The sequence below is a fragment of the Sus scrofa genome, chromosome 14, assembly GCF_000003025.6.
Source record: "Sus scrofa isolate TJ Tabasco breed Duroc chromosome 14, Sscrofa11.1, whole genome shotgun sequence".
Lineage (NCBI taxonomy): Eukaryota > Metazoa > Chordata > Mammalia > Artiodactyla > Suidae > Sus > Sus scrofa.
The window spans coordinates 40,848,484-40,867,087 of NC_010456.5; the positions used below are offsets into that span (position 1 = coordinate 40,848,484).

At 46.4% G+C, this 18,604-nt stretch overlaps 1 protein-coding gene across 2 annotated transcripts in view; it reads right to left on the bottom strand.

Moving 5' to 3' along the window:
* The window catches only part of SPPL3 (signal peptide peptidase like 3), a 170,358-nt gene that overhangs the window by 148,553 nt on the left and 3,201 nt on the right, over positions 1–18,604 (bottom strand). For both annotated transcript variants that reach the window (XM_021072705.1, XM_021072704.1), the window contains exons 2-3: positions 17,030–17,129; positions 8,426–8,502 (exon numbers count right to left, since the gene is read on the bottom strand). In XM_021072705.1, coding sequence (XP_020928364.1) covers positions 8,426–8,436 — 11 coding nt within the window. In that variant the 5' untranslated portion in view covers positions 8,437–8,502; positions 17,030–17,129. The remainder of the gene's footprint in view (positions 1–8,425; positions 8,503–17,029; positions 17,130–18,604) is intronic.

The window sequence follows — 18,604 nt, forward strand, 5'->3', positions numbered from 1 at the left end:
AAAGATAGATAGATAGATAGATAGATAGATAGATAGATAGATAGATAGATAGGCAGGCAGACAGACAGGGAGATAGAGAGAGAGTTCTGCCAGTCAGATGATACCTGGAATGCTGATTTAATAATCCCTCTAACTGCTATTTACTGAGCCGGGCACCAAGCTACTGTATGTGTAATATATGTACACCAAATATACCCAAGGCTTCTGGTGGCCTTGTCTCTGCATGGTGACTTATTTGTCAGGAAAATGTAATTGGAAGTAATTAGTCTTTTCCCACACTCTCAAAAAAGGCAAGGGGGTGAGTACAACAAAAGCTTTGTTGCAGTATAATTGACACACAATAAACCACACATATTTAAAGTATATAATTTGACAGGTTTTCACATAAGTATACACCTGTGAAGCCATCATCACAATCAAGATAATGAATATACCTGTAACCTCCCACAGTTCCACCCCACGCTTTATAATTCTTTCTTCCTGACTCTCCTGCCCTCCCTCCTAACCCGATAACCACTAGTATGCCTTCTACCACAGGAGAAGAGCCTGCATTTTTAACCAAGTGAAATCACACAGTAAGTTCTCATTTTTTCCCACCTTCTTTCACTCAGCATAATTATTCTGAGGTTCATTCATGAAGTTGTGTGTATGATTAACTCACGCCGCCTTGTTGCCAAGTCCCATTCAACTGCATGGATGGAATAACATTTTGTTTATCCATTCACTGGTTGCTAGTCATTGGCTTGCTTGCAGTTTGGGGTTATTGCAAATAAAGCTGCTAAGAAATGTGTGGCACACATTTATTTCTGGACTTAGGCTTCCATGTCCCATGGGTGAATATCTAGAAGTGGAACAGCTAGTTCATATGATAGGTATATGTTTAACATTTTAAGAAACTACATTTTTTGGCATATTTTCCAAAGTATTTCTACCACTTTATATTTTGGGGGCGGGGGGGCAAATTCATGGGATATGGAAGTCCCCAGGCTAGGGGTCAAATCAGAGCTGCAGCTCTTGGTCTACACCACAGCCACAGCAAGGCAGGATCCAAGGTGTGTCTTCAACCTACACCACAGCTCACAGCAACACTGGATCCTTAACCCACAGAGCAAGGCCAGGGATTGAACCTGCATCTTCATGGTTCATTACTGCTGAGCCACGGTGGGAACTCCCAGAATATACCATTTTTCTTTTCTTTTTGTTTTGTCTTTTTAGGGCCGTACCTGCAGCACATGGAAGTTCCCAGGAAAGGGGTTGAATCAGAGCTGCACCTGCTGGCCTACACCAGAGCCACAGCAATGCAGGATCCAAGCTGCATCTGTGACCTACACCACACCTTGGGCAATGTCAGATCCTTAACCCACTAAGCGAGGCCAAGGATCGAAACTGCATCCTCATAGATCCTAGTCCATTCATTAACCACTGAGCCATGAAGGGAACTCTGCAAAATATATCATTTTTTAAATACTCCCCTCCTCTAGATGATAAAAATACTTTCCATATTAATCATGTAACAATCGATGATTGGAGTTCCTATGGTGGCTCAGTGGTAATGAACCTGGCTAGTATCCATGAGGATGCAGGTTCCATCCCTGGCCTCGCTCAGTGGGTTAAGGATCCAGCATTACTGTGAGCTATGGAATAGGTTGCCAATGCATCTCAGATCCTGCATTGCTATGGCTGTGCTGTAGGCCGAGAGCTGTAGCTAGCCTGGGAACTTCCATAGCTGCAGGTGCAGCCCTAAAAAAAGACAAAAAAAAAAAAAGACAATCAATGATCATCATCATTTCCTTGATTCATTCTTCCCTTTTAAAACCATTAACAATTTGGAAGTAGAAATACATTTCAATTTTAAAGACATTCAAATTCAATAAAATATTTCCTGCATGAACTACAATTAGCACTGATGGAGCAGAAGTATGACACCTTGCCACTTACATGCTGTTTCACTGTTTTAAATAATAAACACAAATAAAAACTGTAAGTAGATGTGCAGAATGACAGAAATGAAGTAGGCTAAGTTCTGTTTCTTCGTCTTTACAATTACCAAACTATTTTTTATTTTATTTTTTTAGTTTTCATTTTTTTTGCTGAGAAGCTCTGTGCATGCGTTGGGATGTGCCTTCAACACTCAGGAAAGGTGGTTTATTTTTTTATTTATATTTATTTATTTATTTGTCTTTTTATCTTTTCTAGGGCTGCTGCCCTGGCATATGGAGATTCCCAGGCTAGGGGTCTAATTGGAGCTGTAGCCGTCAACCTATGCCAGAGCCACAGCAATGCAGGATCTGAACCGAATCTGCGACCTATAGCACAGCTCGTGGCAATGCTGGATTCTTAACCCACTGAGCGGGGCCAGGGATTGAACCCTCAACCTCATGGTTCCTAGTTGGATTCGTTAACCGCTGAGCCACGATGGGAACTCCTGAATTATTTTTTAATCCACTGCTTAAATAAGAAATACGTAGTACCATAGGGGCTGGAATCATAAACTGTGCCCATTACTTTCACATTATCATAAACTTATTTTGAAACCGAGAGAGTTGAGACCAGCTGTGTCAGGGACCAGCTGTATAACTGGGAATTCTCTGAATTAACTTCCTACATGGAGACTACTATGCTTATTAAAAGAGGAATTATGAAAAAGTGCTAATTAAATAAATAAATAAACAAAAAGTGCTAATTTTTGGAGTTCCCACTGTGGTCCAATGGGATCAACAGCATCTCTGAAGCACCAGAAGCAGATTGGATCCCGGCCAGGCACAGCAGGTTAAAGGATCTAGTGTTGCCACAGCTTCAGCATAGGTCACAACTGAAGCTTGGATCTGATCCCTGGCCCAGGAGCTCCATGTACTGCTGGGCAGCCAAAAAAGAAAAAAAGAAAAAAAAGCATTAGTTTTTGTTTGTTCGTTTTGCCTTTAGGGCTGCACCTGCGGCACATGGAAGTTCTCAGGCTAGGGGGGTTGAATCAGAGCAGCAGCTGCCTGCCTATGTACACCACAGCAACCCGGGATCCAAGCAGTGTCTGTGACCTGTGCTATAGTTTGCCGCAACACCAGATCTTTAACATAGTGAAGGAGGCCAGGGATCGAACTCACATCCTCATGGTTACTAGTGGGGTTCTTAACCCACTGAGCCACAACAGGAATTCTGCTAGTTTTTCATTTATAATATTTGTGTTATATTTTATTTATTTATTTATTTTGCTTTTTAGGGCCGAACCCAAGGCATGTGGAAGTTCCCAGACTAGGGGTCGAATCAGAGCTACAGGGGCTGGCCTACACCGCAGCAACGCAGGATCCGAGCCACGTCTGCGACCTATACCACATCTCATGGCAATGCCAGATCCTTAACCCATTGAGCAAGGGCAGGGATCAAACCCGCATCCTCATGGATACTAGTCGGGTTCGTTTCCGCTGGCCACAATGGGAACTCCCTGACTTACAATATTATATTAGTTTCAGGTGTACTACATAGTAATTCACTTTTTTTTCTTTTCTTTTTTTGGCTGCCCTGCAGCATATGAAGTTCACCGGCCAAGGATCAGATCTAAGCCACAGCTGTGACCTATGCTGCAGCTGTGGCAACCCCAGATCCTTAACAGTGCCTGACCAGGGATTGAACCTGTGCTCCAGGGCTCCCAAAACACCACAGATCCCATTGCACCACATCAGAACTCCAGTGATTCACTATTTTTATAGATTATACTCCATTTAAAATTATTACAAAATAATGGCTATATTTATTTCCCTGCGTTGTACAATATATCCTTATGTATTTTATACATGGATGTTTATCTCTTAATCTCATACCCCTATCTTGCCCTCCCCCTTCCCTTGCTCCATTGGTAACCACTGGCTGGTTCTTTACTAACTACAGTTATTCTCCTGTCATTCCTGGTATTAAAGCAACAGCAACTATAGTGAGTCTTTTTTTTTTTTTTCTTTTTTTGGTCTTTTTGCCATTTCTTGGGCCGCTCCCACAGCATATGGAGGTTCCCAGGCTAGGGGTCGAATCGGAGCCATAGCCGAGTCTGCAACCTCCACCACAGCTCAGGGCAATGCTGGATCCTTAACCCACTGTGCGAGGCCAGAGATCAAACCCGCACCCTCATGGTTCCTAGTCAGATTCATTTACCACTGAGCCACGACGGAAACTCCTATAGTGAGTCTTTAGAACTCAGACTAACTGGGGGAAGAATATTTTGCTGCTGCCATTGTTTAGAATTGCTAGGCCTTTTGATAATAAAAACTCGGAGTTCCCGTCGTGGCACAGTGGTTAACGAATCTGACTAGGAACAATGAGGTTTCAGGTTCGATCCCTGGCCTGGCTCAGTGGGTTAAGGATCCAGCGTTGTCATGAGCTGTGGTGTAGGTCGCAGATGCTGTTCGGATCCCGCGTTGTTGTGGCTGTGGCATAGGCCGGCAGCTACAGCTCTGATTAGACCCCTAGCGTGGGAACCTCCATATGCTGCAGAGGCAGCCCAAGAAATGGCAAAAAGACAAAAAAAGAAAAAAAAAGATAATAAAAACTGCTATTACACTTTGACAAGCAAGGACTTTTAGCCTGTTTTATTATTGTTCTAAAATTCTCAACACAAAGTGTTCCTTTTTGTTTCCAACCATTTATTACATGGACAAGAGATTGGATGTCTCAAGAAGGTAGAACCCGGATGGGTGGCCATGTGTACCTGGGTAGCAGTGACTTCTCTGAACCCCAATTCCTCATTGCTACAATGAGAAACTATCATCTCTTCTAAAAGATAACTGTGAGGTCAAATAACATAATATGTTTTTTGTATTTTGTTTTTCTTGTCCACTGGGCTCACCTTTTCCTCTGGGGTGGCAGAGTGGTTAAGGAGGTGACTTCAGTCTTAACTGTCTCCTGACTGTAGGTGGGGACTCCTGGGTCCACTGCAGGAGCGGCAGTGCCCACCAAAGTGGGCATTTTCCCCTCTCCCACCTTCACACAGCCTTGCCTACCTTCCTTCAAAGTCATCCTCACGCCTGGACCTTGAAAGCAGTTTAAGAAGACCTTTACTTAAGGCATGCATCAGAATCCCTCAAGAGCTTGTGAAAATTCAGCCCTCTGGGTGCCGCTCCTAGAGTTTGTGATTCAGCAGGTGTGAGATTGGGCTGAAGGACTGGCATTTCTTTTTTCTTTCTTTGTCTTTTTGTCTTTTCTATGGCCGCTTCGGCGGCACATGGAGGTTCCCAGGCTAGGGGTCTCATCGGAGTTGTAGCTGCCGGCCTACACCACAGCCACAGCCACACCAGATCTGAGCCACATCTGCGACCTACACCACAGCTCACGGCAACGCAGGATCCCCAACCCACTGGGAGAGGCCAGGGATCGAACCTGCCACCTCATGATTCCTTGTCAGATTCATTAACCACTGAGCCACTATGGGAACTGCAAGAACTGGCATTTCTAATGGGTTCCCAGGTGAGACAGATGCTGCCCGGCAGATAACCACCGGCCTAACTCAGTCAGGGTTATTCCTTCTTGCTTTGCCAGTAATTAATTCAAAGTCGGGCCTGAGCATGTGAACCAATGAGGTGCAAGGAGGGGGGTGGTCTAGGCTAATGATGATGTGAGCAGCTCCTCACCGCCCCCTTCAACGGAGATGCCTCAGTGAGTAGTGGCACCCACTTCATGACCATGAAGGGAGGTGCCCCTCAGGGAAGCTGATGCTGTGGACTGCAGAGAGGACCCGGGATCCTAATGATATATATATTTTGTCTTTTTAGGGCCGCACTCACCACATATGGAGGTTCCCAGGCTAGAGGATGAATCAGAGCTGTAGCTGCCAGCCTACACCACAGACACGGCAGCACAGGATCCAAACCACCAGTCTGTGACCTACACCTCAGGTCACGGCCATGCCAGATCCTTTAACCCACTGATCGAGGGCAGGGATCCAACCTGCGTCCTCATGGATGCTAGTCAGATTTGTTTCCACTGAGCCACGAGGGGAACCCCTGGATCCTAATGATCCTAATGCCAACTTTGAGATGCTGATGGTTATAATGAGGATGATGATTGGAATCCAGGAACAATTTTTCTGAAGTCATATTATTCCTGACCCAAGACTTCCACGTGAGGGGTGGGGATGGTGGCAGGGGTGGTAGTCATGCTCCATTGTAATACAGGGCTTCCTAGCTCTGGTTTTGTATAATGGTGGCAGGATTCATATCCAGGTAAAAAGGTTTAGGAGAGGCCTTCTGGCCTTTGGTCTACATGGTTACCCTGATGTGCCTTCTGATCAAGCCTGTGGGGTCCCTGAAGGCTGGCAAGACCAATATTTCTGTGCCACGTTTTGGCACAGGGGTCTTTGTTCAGGTCGGCTACTCATAGTTCAGGTCCAGTCTCCTCAGATGCTCAGGAACCCCAAAGCTGTCTCCAGTCCTGGGGCATCATCGCCCACTGCTTCAGCCTCTAACCCATCACCCCTCCTGTGCACTCTCCTTTCAGAAAGTCTTTAAATAGTGTCAGCTTCTCTTCTCCGTGGGTGGGCATGACCCTGGGGTTGCATGAAAATGCCAGCCCTGCGATGCTCCCTTCCTCTCTGATCCGCCCACTTCCACCTCCGACTTTTCCCCGACTCATGAAACATCAGCCTTCTCTGTAAAAATGTCAAAGTCCTGGTCGAAGCCCCTTTTTGTAAATTGCTAAGTACACAGTTCCCGCAGTCTGCTGACTGTCAAAAGGCTTTCTTCTCCGAGGTTCTGCTGACTCGCAGAGGGGGACAGGGGGACTTTGGTCTCATCATTTGTTGACTCCTCTGGGGCAGGAGTCAGGAGGATGGGGTTAGCTGGAACAGTGGGGATGTCCATGCCATGCAGTGGCTGGTTTTCTCCGGTTGTGTTTAAAATCAAACCATAGAGATGAATTTGCTTTTGAAAACAGCCCTTCCCCCATCTTCTGCCTGAGAAACTTATATTCCTCCTGGTTATGATTTTGATTTAATTTCATGAGAACCAGTAATCCTGACCTTATTATGCTGAGGGAATATTACCCCTCCCTCCCTGCTGGGTCACATTACAAAGACTTCTCACATCAATGGCTCACAGTGAAGGGGTGTGTGTGTGTGTGTGTGTGTGTGTGTGTGTGTGTGTGTTCCTGGCTAAAAGAGGACAGTCTTGTTTGACAGGCCACATTTATTAAGTGCTCAGCGCTGTGTCTGGCACAAAGTGCTCAATAAATCGAGATGCAATTACTATCATTTGTAGCTAGTTACACACCTAATAAACATTCTTCCCATTTTTTTCTTTTTTCTTTTCTTTTTCTTTTTGTCTTTTTAGGGCTGCACCCTTAGCACATGGAGGTTCCCAGGCTAGGGGGTTGAATCGGAGCTGCAGCTGCCAGCCTACACCACAGCCACAGCAACAGGGGATCTGAACCGTGCCTTTGCATCTTCGACCCACACCACAGCTCGGGCAACGCTGGATCCTTTAACCAACCCAGCAAGGCCAGGGATTGAACCCGCATCCTCATGGATACTAGTCAGATTCTTAACCTGCTGAGTCACAAGGGGAATGCCCCCATTTTTTCTTTACTGGAAGAATCCTGCTCTCGTTGCCTAGAATAAAGGCATTTCCCAGCCTCTCCCGAACCTAGGTGCAGCTGTGTGGCTGCATTTTTTTTTTTTTTTTAATGAACGGTGGGCAGAAGTATCACATGAGACTTTTAGAAGCCACAGCCTCTTATTCAGTTCTTTCGGGAGGTGGGGGGCTGTGCTGTGGCATATGGAAACTCCCAGGCTAGCGGACAATCTATGCTACAGCTGCTGGCCTACACCTCAGCCACAGCAACGAGGGATCCGAGCCACATCTGCGACCTACACCACAGCTCCCGGCAATATCAGATCCTTAACCCACTGAGGGAGGCCAGGGATCGAACCCACGTCCGTATGGATACTAGTCAGATTTGTTTCCACTGCGCCGCAGTAGGAACTCCCCTCTCATTCAGTTCTGACCCTAACCTCCTGGGGTTCTCGTAGACCCAACAGGTTAGGGGTTTAGTCTCACAAGGCTGCCCCCACCTCAGATGCCAGTCATGTATTCAGTTCCCAGTGCGCCAAGCTTCTATGGCTACAGATCAGGGGCTCCCCTGACCCCATCCTCATGCTTTGCTGTAACAGCTCACAGAACTCAAGGAAACACGTTACCATGACCCATTTATCATAAAGGATACAAACGACCACCCAGAGGGCGAGGTACATAAGAAGCTGGGGTGTACCACCATCCAGATGCTGGAATACATTCCCAAGTGCCACCAATGCCAACCCTTTTATTTAGGGTTTTCCTGGAGATTTCATTACGTAGGCATAATTAATTAAATTATCGGCAATGGGTGATGAACTCAATCGGTGACCCCTCTACTCTCCCCAGAAGTGGGCTGGGCTGGGGCTGAAATTTCTTACCCTCTAATCATGCTGGCCTTTCCAGTTCAGGTGATGACTCCCCACTGCAGCCCCCAGTCATCCGTCATTTCCTTAACCTAGAGAAAGACACCCTTAATCACTCTGGAGATTCAAAGATTTTAGAGAAGCTCTATGTCAGGAATGGGGACTAGGATCAAACAGTGTAACAAAGATGCTCTTAATTTCCCATCACTCAGTTTTACAAGGATTTAGGAACTCTGGGCCAGGAACTAAGGATGAAGACCAAATACCTATTTCTTTCCTTCTTTCTTTCTTTGTCTTTTTAGGGCTGCACTTGCAGCAAGTTCTCAGCCTAGGGGTCGAATCAGAGCTGTGGCTGCCAGCCTACACCACAGCCACAGTAACACGGGATCTGAGCCATGTCTGTGATCTACACTGCAGCTCGAGGCAACGTCACATCCTTAACTCACTGAGCGAGGTCAGGGATTGGACCTACCTCCTCACGGATACTAGTCGGGTTCTTAACCTGTTGAGCAACAACGGGAACTCCCAAATATGTGTATCTCTACTACATCACTGTACCACCATAGCCATGCCTACCGTCCAGCAGTCCAGTCTGCTCTACAGAGACTCCTTCTGCCCATCTCCACCCTGCTCTGGGCCCTGCAGAATCACCCCCGTCTCTGCCTGGTGGTTGGGTTCAGCAAGTAGAGAGGCCAGCAGGAGTGTAGAGGGTAGGACCAGACGGAGGTAGAGGTTATTTATGGCCCTTCCCCACCTCCAGGATCTGAGTCACCTGTTCTCCTAGGGCAGCCCTTCCCAAGGCACTGGTGGCCATTCCCAACCCTTACCCAGCCAGGTACAGTTCTGCCAACAGCTCCTCTCTACTACCCACCCCAGCCCCAGCCCCAGCCCAGATACTCCACTGGTTGGGTCTCCAGGCATCTGCTCCCATTCTGGTAATGGCCTGGTAGGAAAGCCCGCCTACATCACCTTATTCAAGTGTGCCAGCTGTATCCTGCCAGAACCCTGACCGAGGTGCTCAGGGTGTAAAAACAAAGCTGCACAAATGGGAAGCCTTCCTCCCAACCAGACTCTGGGCTCCCCTCCCCAGAAACAAGCAGTGTCTCCAGGCTCCTTTGCATCTCTCCATCCAGAAGTGTGACTGCCTGGTTTCTGTTTGTTTGCGATTATCCATAATTCGTAAATCAAGCCAGGCACATGAGTGGACGCGACTCCAACACCATGTCCCCAAGACACCAGTTCAGCCTGATTTTCCTCTTATCCCTTTGTATTCTTACAAAGGCCTTGTTTTCAGTGGGCGGAGTCCAGAAACAGGTGTCCTGTGTTGAGGCTGCAACTAATTGATGTCTGTCCCTGAGTGAGAAGGAGGTTAGCCAACAAGAACCAGCTTTAGCAAGACCAATCACTTCCCCGTCCCACAAATTCAGCTGTGTGTAAGCCAATCCGGGAAAACTCAGAGGACTAGGAATCCTGGCCAGATGCCCGCACCTATAATTGGCCCCTCAGCTAATTTTTGGACTCATTCAGCTGTGTGGTCTACTTTTCCCCCAAAGAAACCAAGGTGCAATTTTCATGATTCCTAAAGGATGTTATAGTTTTGTTCCCAAGGGGGTTATTCATCCTGGGGCTTGGAGCCAGGCTTTAGGGGTTCAAGTTCCAGGTCTGCCACTTTCTGGCTGGGGGACAATGGGCAAGTTGCTTAACTTCTCTGTGCTTTGGTTTCCTCATCTGTAACATGAGGAGAATAATGGAACCTACCTTATTGGGTCGTTGTGAAGATTAAAGGAGCAAATAAATGTAAAACACTTAGGCAGGGCATGTCAGGTGCTCACAAACTAGCTGTTTTTATAAGGATGAAAACTGACATTTAACCAAATGCCTGCTTGCTTTATAAATACAACTGCAGTTCATCCATTGAATTCTCACAGCAATACCTTTAGGCCTATGTTATCCCTACTTTACAAATGAGGAAACAGACTTAAAGCAATTATCGGACTTGATTCAGAGTCAACAACCAGTACACGGCAAAACTTGTAATAGTTTGCCCTCTGGGCAGTGCCATCACCGAGCCCTGGATCTGAAGTGTGACTTCTTGGCTGAACAATCTCTTGGCTCGTTTGATTCACACCCTTGTATTATTGTATGTCTCTCTGGGCTTTTCTTTTTTTTCTTTTTTTTTTAGGGCTGCATCTGTGGCACATGGAAGCTCCCAGGCTAGGGGTGAATCCTAGCTGCAGCTGCTGGTCTACACCACAGCCACAGCTCAGCCAGATCAGAGCCGCATCTGTGACCTACATCACAGCTCACAGCAACGCTGGATCCTTAACCCACTGAGTGAGGCCAGGAATTGAACCTGCATCCTCACGGATACTGGTTGAGCTCGTTACCACTGAGCCACAGTGGGAACTCCTCTTTGGTTTTCATCTGTTGGGAGCATGTTATTTATCTTGTAAACACCTGGAGGGCTGTGCAAGAGAGTTCCTGCAACTTGCTTGATCCTGAGAAAATTGCCTGAGGTGCTTTTTTTGAGGAGAGATTCTCTGGCATTTCTGCTAGAGTCTGATCCAGGAACAATTGGGTTGGGGCCTTGGATTTCTTTTTCTTTTTCTTTTTTTTTTTTTTGGCCCAGGTGACTGGGAGTGTTAAAGATAAGGCAGGGGGAGGAAGCTTTTGCTGTGTGAAATTAGAGCACCCTCTGCTGTCGATAAAGAGGATGACAGTAAAACAAGAGGCATTCCCTGGCTCGCTCTGGTCCCTTCCTCCTGCAGGTGTTTTTCCTGCTTCCAGTCTCTGTCTTACCCTTACCCACTATATGCCCATATCAGAGCTGGGCAGGGACAAGGGGATTAAAAGGAAAGTCAAGGTTCTATCTTGACCTGGATTTACAATCTAATTGGATTGACATCTTCAGGAAATCACGAGACACAATCAGAAACAGTGGATGGAGCTCCATTCAGCAAATATTTCCGGGGCATGCGCTGTGTCTGGACCTCCAGGAGTGTAGGTATCAGGATATATGAGCACTGGGAACCCAGAAATAGACATACCATGGTTCTTGCCATCTGTGGTTCATAGACTGGTGGGGGTACAGGACAAACACCTGAGATGAGGGACAGCTCTGGGCATCACAGTAGCCTGAGGGAGTTCCCATGTGGCTCAGTGGGTTAAGGACCCAGTGTTGTCACTCCTGTGGCTTGAGTTGCTGCTGTGGCATGGGTTCGATCCCTGGCCCTGAAACTTCTGCACGCCATGGGCAAAGTTAAAAAAAAAAACAAAAAACAAAAAATCAAAACCAACACAAAAAAACCAATAGCCTGGGGAGTCTGACTCATTTGAGGGGGTGGGAAGGAGCCCACCCAAATAAAAATAAATTTATTGTTTTTCTATATCTATGGAAATATATATTCATGTTAAACTATTTAAAAATACAGAAAAGAACAAGCAAGAAAGTAAAAAGTACCTGAAATCCCACCACCCAGCGATAACTGCAAATATACCTTTGAAGATTTATCCTTCCACATGGCTCACTGTGGTTAATACTGACACATGTACATTCACCCAATCACTTCATTATACAAAGTTTTTTTTTTTTTGTGGTCTTTTTGCCTTTTCTAGGGCCGCTCCTGCGGCGTGTGGAGGTTCCCAGGCTAGGGGTTGAATTGGAGCTGTAGCCATCGGCCTACACCAGAGCCAGAGCAACGTGGGATCCAAGCTGTGTCTGCAACCTACACCACAGCTCACGGCCACGCCGGATCCTTAACCCACTGAGCGAGGCCAGAGATAGAACCCAAACCTCATAGTTCCTAGTCAGATTCGTTAACCACTGCGCCACGATGGGAACTCCTACAGTTTTTATTGAGGTTTCTTTTCTTTCTTTCATTTTAAATTAAGAGCTTTAGGAGTTCCCCTCGTGGCGCAGTGGTTAACAAATCTTACTAGGAACCACGAGGTTTCGGGTTCGGTCCCTGGCCTTGCTCAGTGGGTTAAGGATCCGGCGTGGCCGTGAGCTGTGGTGTAAGTTGCAGACGCAGCTCGGATCCCTTGTTGCCGTGGCTCTGGTGTAGGCCGGTGGCTACAGCTCCGATTCGACCCCAAGCCTGGGAAACCCCATATGCCTCGGGAGCGGCCCAAGAAATGGCAAAAAGACATACAAATAAATAAGTTAATTAATTAAGAGCTTTATTAAGATATAATTCATATACCATATAACTCATCCATCCATTTAAAATATCAGTTCAAGGAGTTCCCAATGTGGTACGGCGGAAACGAATCCGACTAGTATCCCTGAGGATTCGGGTTTGATCCCTGGCCTCACTCAGTGGGTCAGAGATCCGGTGTTGCCGTGAGCTGTGGTGCAGGTTGCAGACACGGCTTGGCTCCGATCCTGCACTGCTGTGGCTGTGGCTGTGGCATAGGTCAGCAGCTGTGGCTCCAATCCAACCCCTAGCCTGGGAACTTCCATATGCCATGGGTGTGGCCATTAAAAAAAAGAAGTCAGTTCAATGGTTTTAGTCTATTACCAGAGTTGTGCAACCATCATAATAATCTACTTTTCCCCAATTTTAAGATATGGTTGACATATAACATCGTATTAGTTTAAAGTCTGTAACATGATTTTATATGTCTGTATATATATTGCAAAATGATTACAATAAGTTTAGTTAACATCCATCACCTCATGCAGTTTTTTCCTTTTTTCTTTTCTTTTTTTTTTTTTTTTTTGAGGTTTCTTTTCTTTATTGCTCTTCCTCTCCCCTGCTATTGTTTTTGGTTTTGTTTGTGCATGCCTCTCTGCCAAAGATAACAGACTGGAGTATGTTTTTCCACATCTTTCTCAGACACATGCATACGACCACATTTAGTGTTGATTTGCAGAGAACACTATTCAGTTCTCTGCCCTTTGATGCAAGGAGCTTGCACACTTTAGGCTTCACTCCGGACCTACTACATCAAACCCCTTTGAGTGCGAAGCCAGAACTTTGTGTTTCTTTCTTTCTTTTTTTCAAATGTGTGTGTCTTTTAGGGCCTCACCCATAGCATATGGAAGTTCCCAGGGTAAGGGTCAAATTGGAACTGCAGCCACAACAATGCCAGATCCCAGCTGCATCTGTGATCTACACTAAAGCTCACAGCAACGCTGGATCCTTAACCCACTGAGCAAGGCCAGGGATCGAACCCACATCCTCGTGGATGCTAGTCGGGTTTGTTAACCACTGAGCCACGATGGAATTCCAGCAATCTGTGTTTCTAATCCTCAACCTAGGATTAGAGGTTCTGCTACTGCTAGACCGGCTCCAATAAGTTAAGGAAGACTGGCTAGTAAAGGCTCATGTGGCTGTGGGCAGAAGGGGTCAGGAAGAGACCCACGACGATCTTGAGGATAGGTTAACAAGTGAGGGCCTCCAGGTAAACAGCCTATTGCAAAAGTCAGAAACAGGAGACAGTTTCAGGCATGGTCTGGAGATGGCAAATAGTGTGACTGGTTAGGAAGTGGAGTTGAGGTATTGATGGCCTTGAATGCCAGCATCGGGGCTTAAGAGTCAAATAGTGGGTGGCAAGGACTCTTCCACGGGGAACTTTTTCTTTTTTTTAATTTTTTTTCTTAATTTTTTTGGTCTTTTGTCCTTTAGGGCCACACCCACGGCATATGGAAGTTCCCAGGCTAGGGGTCTAATCAGAGCTATAGCTGCCGGCCTACACCAAAGGCACAGCAACACCAGATCCAAGCCACATCTGCGACCTACACCACAGCTCACAGCCATGCCGGATCCTTAACCCACTGAGCGAGGCCGGGGATCGAGCCCACAACCTCATGGTTCCTAGTCTGATTCGTTTCTGCTGCGCTGTGACAAGAACTCCACGGAACTTTTGCAACCAAAAAGAACTCAGCCTGGATAATGAGAATGGGGCAAACATATTAGTAATCAGGCAACAATAATCATTCAATAGCAGGGAGCATTTATCATGTGCCAGGCTCAGTGATTTGTGTGTACTACTTGATTAATCCTCCTAACAACAAACGGGACATAGTATTTTCATTCTCATTTCACAGAAGAGGAAACACTGGGACACAGAGAGGTTAAACAAGTTGCTCAAGGTCACACAGCTGGTAAGGGGCAGAGCTAGGCTCAAACCTAGGCAGTCTGGCTTGAGTCTCCGCTTTTTTTTTTTTTCTTCTCATTTTTGGCTGCCTGTGGCATATGAAGTTCCCAGGCCAGGGATCAGATATGAATCAAAATCTCCACCCAACTTGTAACTGTAGCAACACCGGATCCATATTAACCACTGTGCCCAGCCAGGGATCCAACCCACATCCCAGCATACCCAAGACGCCACCAACCCTGTTGTACCACAGTGGGAACTCCAGAGTTTCCTTTCCTTTCTTTCTTTCTTTTTTTTTTTTTAGGGCCGGATCCATAGCACATGGAAGTTCCCAGGCTAAGGGTCCAATCAGCTATAGCTGCCGGACTACGCCACAGCCATAGCAACACAGGATCCAAACTGCATCTTTGACCTACACCGAAGCTCACAGCAATGCCAGATCCTTAATTCACTGAGCGGGGCCAGGGATCAAACCCGCCTCTTCATGGACACTATTCAGGTTCATTACCGCTGAGCCAAGATGGGAACTCCCTGAATCTCTGCTTTTAACCACTGTGGTTTATTTCCTCAGCCCCTTAGTCTCTTCATCTGCAAAACGTGCATGAGGGCAACAAGGCCCCCAGGCAGAATTACACTTACCCAGAACAACAGCAAAAATAATACTAACAAATATTTAGTGAGAGTGAACTGCCTCAAAGAAAGAGGTAGCATGGAATAGTGTTCAAGGGTTTGGATTCTCACATCAGGGAGATCTGGGTTCAAATCCTAGTTCTGCCGTGCACTAGGTGGCTGTTATCACATCCTCTCAGAGCCTCAGTTTTCTCATCTGTACAATGGAGACAAAATTACCTACCTCGGAGTTTCCTGGTGGCTCATCGGGTTAAGTATCCCATGTTGTTATTGCTGCAATTTGGATAGCTGCTGTGGCGTGGGTTTGATTCCTGGTCCAAGAACTTACATATACTGCAAGTGTGGCCAAAAAAATGTTTTTTTAAAGGCCGAGGCTGTTGAGGAGTTCTGGTCGTGGCTCAGGATAAATGAATTTGACTAGCATCCATGAGATGCAGGTTCGATCCCTGACCTCACTCAGTGGGTTAAGGATCGGTGTTGCCATGAGCTGTGGTGTAATTTGCAGACGTGGCTTGGATCCCGAGTTGCTGTGGTATAGGCCGGAAGCTGTAGCTCAGATTCAACCCCTAGCCTGGGAACCTTCATATGCTGTGCGTGCCGCCCTAAAAAGACAAAAAAGACCAAAAAAACCAAAAACAAAAAAAACCCCCAAAAACCAAAAAAGACTCAGGATGTTGAGATATTAGAAGAGAAAATGCATGCCACTGCCTATACCAGTGATTGTTCAGTAAATGTTAAAAGGTTGTGGGGAAAAAATAAAACACAAGGTAGCAGGGCTGGGAATAGTCCCATATGAATACAGGTGGGCCCTGAGGTGGGGAAATAATTTAGAGAATTTTTGAAAGGAACACAGCGACATCTGCCGGCCAATTTGCAATCTTCCAGCTCAAGGCAGTTCACGGTTTGAATGTTAGAATAGAGCTCCATTACTTTAGATGTTGTCATAACTTTATGAAGCTAGGTTTATGGCAGCTGTTCTGATAAAAAGCAAGTATCATTCAAGAATGATTGTGGACCAGGAAATGAAGGTGGTCATATCCAACCTAATTCCAAGGTCTAAGCAGTTGTGTAGAGCCCAGCAAGTCCACTTATCTCATTAGGAAATACTTCTGATTTAAGAAGGAACTGAAATATTATTTTTCTTTCAATTTATGTGCATTTTCAAGTGGCTACTAAGTTGTCAGGACATAAATATTTATTGAGTTGTTTTGACCTACTTATTAAACATAACTGTAACTTTTTTTTTGCCAAGGGTTGGGGGGTGGGTAGGAGATGTTATAAAAAAAAAAGCACTGAGGCACTGAAGGTGCTTAGAACAAAGAAAGGTTGGAATCTCTGCATTAGGCTCTTCACAAAAAGTTGTCTTAAGGACCCCTAGCCTGGGGACTTCCAGATGCTGTGGGTGCAGCCCTAAAAAGCAAAAATAAATAAATAAATAAATGAGGATTTTTAAAAAAGAAGCCGTTTAAAAACAAACAAAAAGTTATCTTAAGCCAGCCTTTGAGATCTATACCTCTGTTTTATAAATGAATCCAGAAAGAGGAACTCAGTGCCTGAGGTCATGGGTGGTGGTGGGGGAGATGTCTGTGAAATTCACACTAGGTCCTCTGTGATTCTCAAGAAGGCAAAATGCCCCTCCCAACCTCTGAGTCCGTTCAGATGGGTCCCTGATTTCAGGGAAGGGCAGGCTACTGGCTGGAACTGCCCCTTCGGTTTGCCAAGCATCGGAAACCCTTCTCATTCATCAGTGGGGGCTCTACTCAGGGGGCCATAGGTGGTCGGCTCTGTGTGCACTGGGAGCTGAAGCTAGGCCCTGGGAGCCTCTCTCCTTAGATGCCCTGGAGGGTCTCCCCCTACTGTTGTTGGTCCCCATCCCACCAAACCTACCTTCAGTCCCAGAGTCACCGGCTCAGCCACCTGGCAGCCGGGGACGCAGCAGTTAATGGATTCAAAGTTGTGCAAACAGCTGCAGGTGGCTCGCAGTCTCCTGGATGGGGGGCAGCAAGGAGGGAAAGCCCTGAAACCATGAAGACACAGCGCACAGCATCCTCTCTGTCCTTTAGCCTGGACTTGAGAGCATTCGATTCTGAAGCTACTTGCCTTAGAGGAAAAGAGAAAGAAGCACTGGAAGAAAGGTGAGGGCCCATTTTCCCCAAGGGGCAACTGCCAGTGTCAACCTAGGTCATCAGACTGCCCAGTTCTGGGGAACTCTGAGCAAGCCCTTCAACCCCTTTGAGCCTCTGTTTTCTCCTCTGTAGAATGGGAATAAAACCAGTATCTACTTCATAGAGTGGTTCTGAGAACTTCATACATTACTAAAGCCTAGGGCAGAGCTAAGTATATATGGCTGGTGCGCAATGAAATTAAACTATTCATTCCATAGACATTGACTGAGCACTTAAGAAGTATGGACGAGGCAACATTCTAGGCACTGGGAATTCAGCAGTGAACAAGGCAGACAAAAGCCTCGCCCTGGTGGGGGTGGGGGTGGAGGTCTCACATTCTAGCAGAGGCAGACAGCCCATAAATAAACAGCCTATGTAAGGAAACTACAGAGAGGTGCTGTCCAATAGAGATATAATGTGAGCCACCAATGTAATTTAAAAGTTTCTGGTGGTACCATTATAAAAGTAAACAGGAACAGGTCAAATTCTTTTTTTCTGATTTTTAATTTAAAATTTTCAAAAATTTAGTTTTCAAATGAAAAATTTTCACCCAATAGGGACTTTCCCTGTGACTCAGAGCATGGCTACTTGGTGCTGTTTCTGCAGTGGCTCTGGTTCAATCCCTGGCCCAGGAACTTATGTGTGCCGAGGGTGTGGCCCCATGTTTAAAACATTTTTTTTTTCACCCAATAGATTCAAAATATTATCATTTCAGCCAGAGGCATAAGCCACATTTCAAGTCCTCAGTGGCTTCACAGGCCTCATAATTGCCGAGCTTGTTAGGTGGGTGCAAAAATGAAGACTTGATCAGCCCTCTTTCCCTTCGCTGGCCTGGCCTGCAGGGCGGGGTTTCTGGCCATGCATGACCCCTGAGAGACGACCCTGCCGGGGGTGGGGGGGCAGCCCCTCAGCACCACCCTGTCTACTCCAGGCAATGGCCTGCACCCCTGGTTCTGAGAGCTTAGGGCCACCTCAGGGGAGAGACGGCAGGAATTTGTGTCCAGGCTCCAACCTGAGGAGGGAAGAGGTGGGTGGGGGTGTGTGATTGAGTTTCTGGCCAGGGCTGGGATCAGTGGGAGGTGAGTGGATGTTGTAACTTACCTTTACTTAAAAAACTGTGATGCTTCTTTTGTTCATCACAGATTTTTTGCATTAATGAAAACATACAATTTATTGATTTGTATATCATAAAATTTGCCATTTGAAAGTGCATGGTTAGGAGTTCCCGCTTAGGCTGTGACTGCGGCTCTGGGATCTGATCCCTGGCTTGGACACTCCATATGCTGAGGGGCAGCCA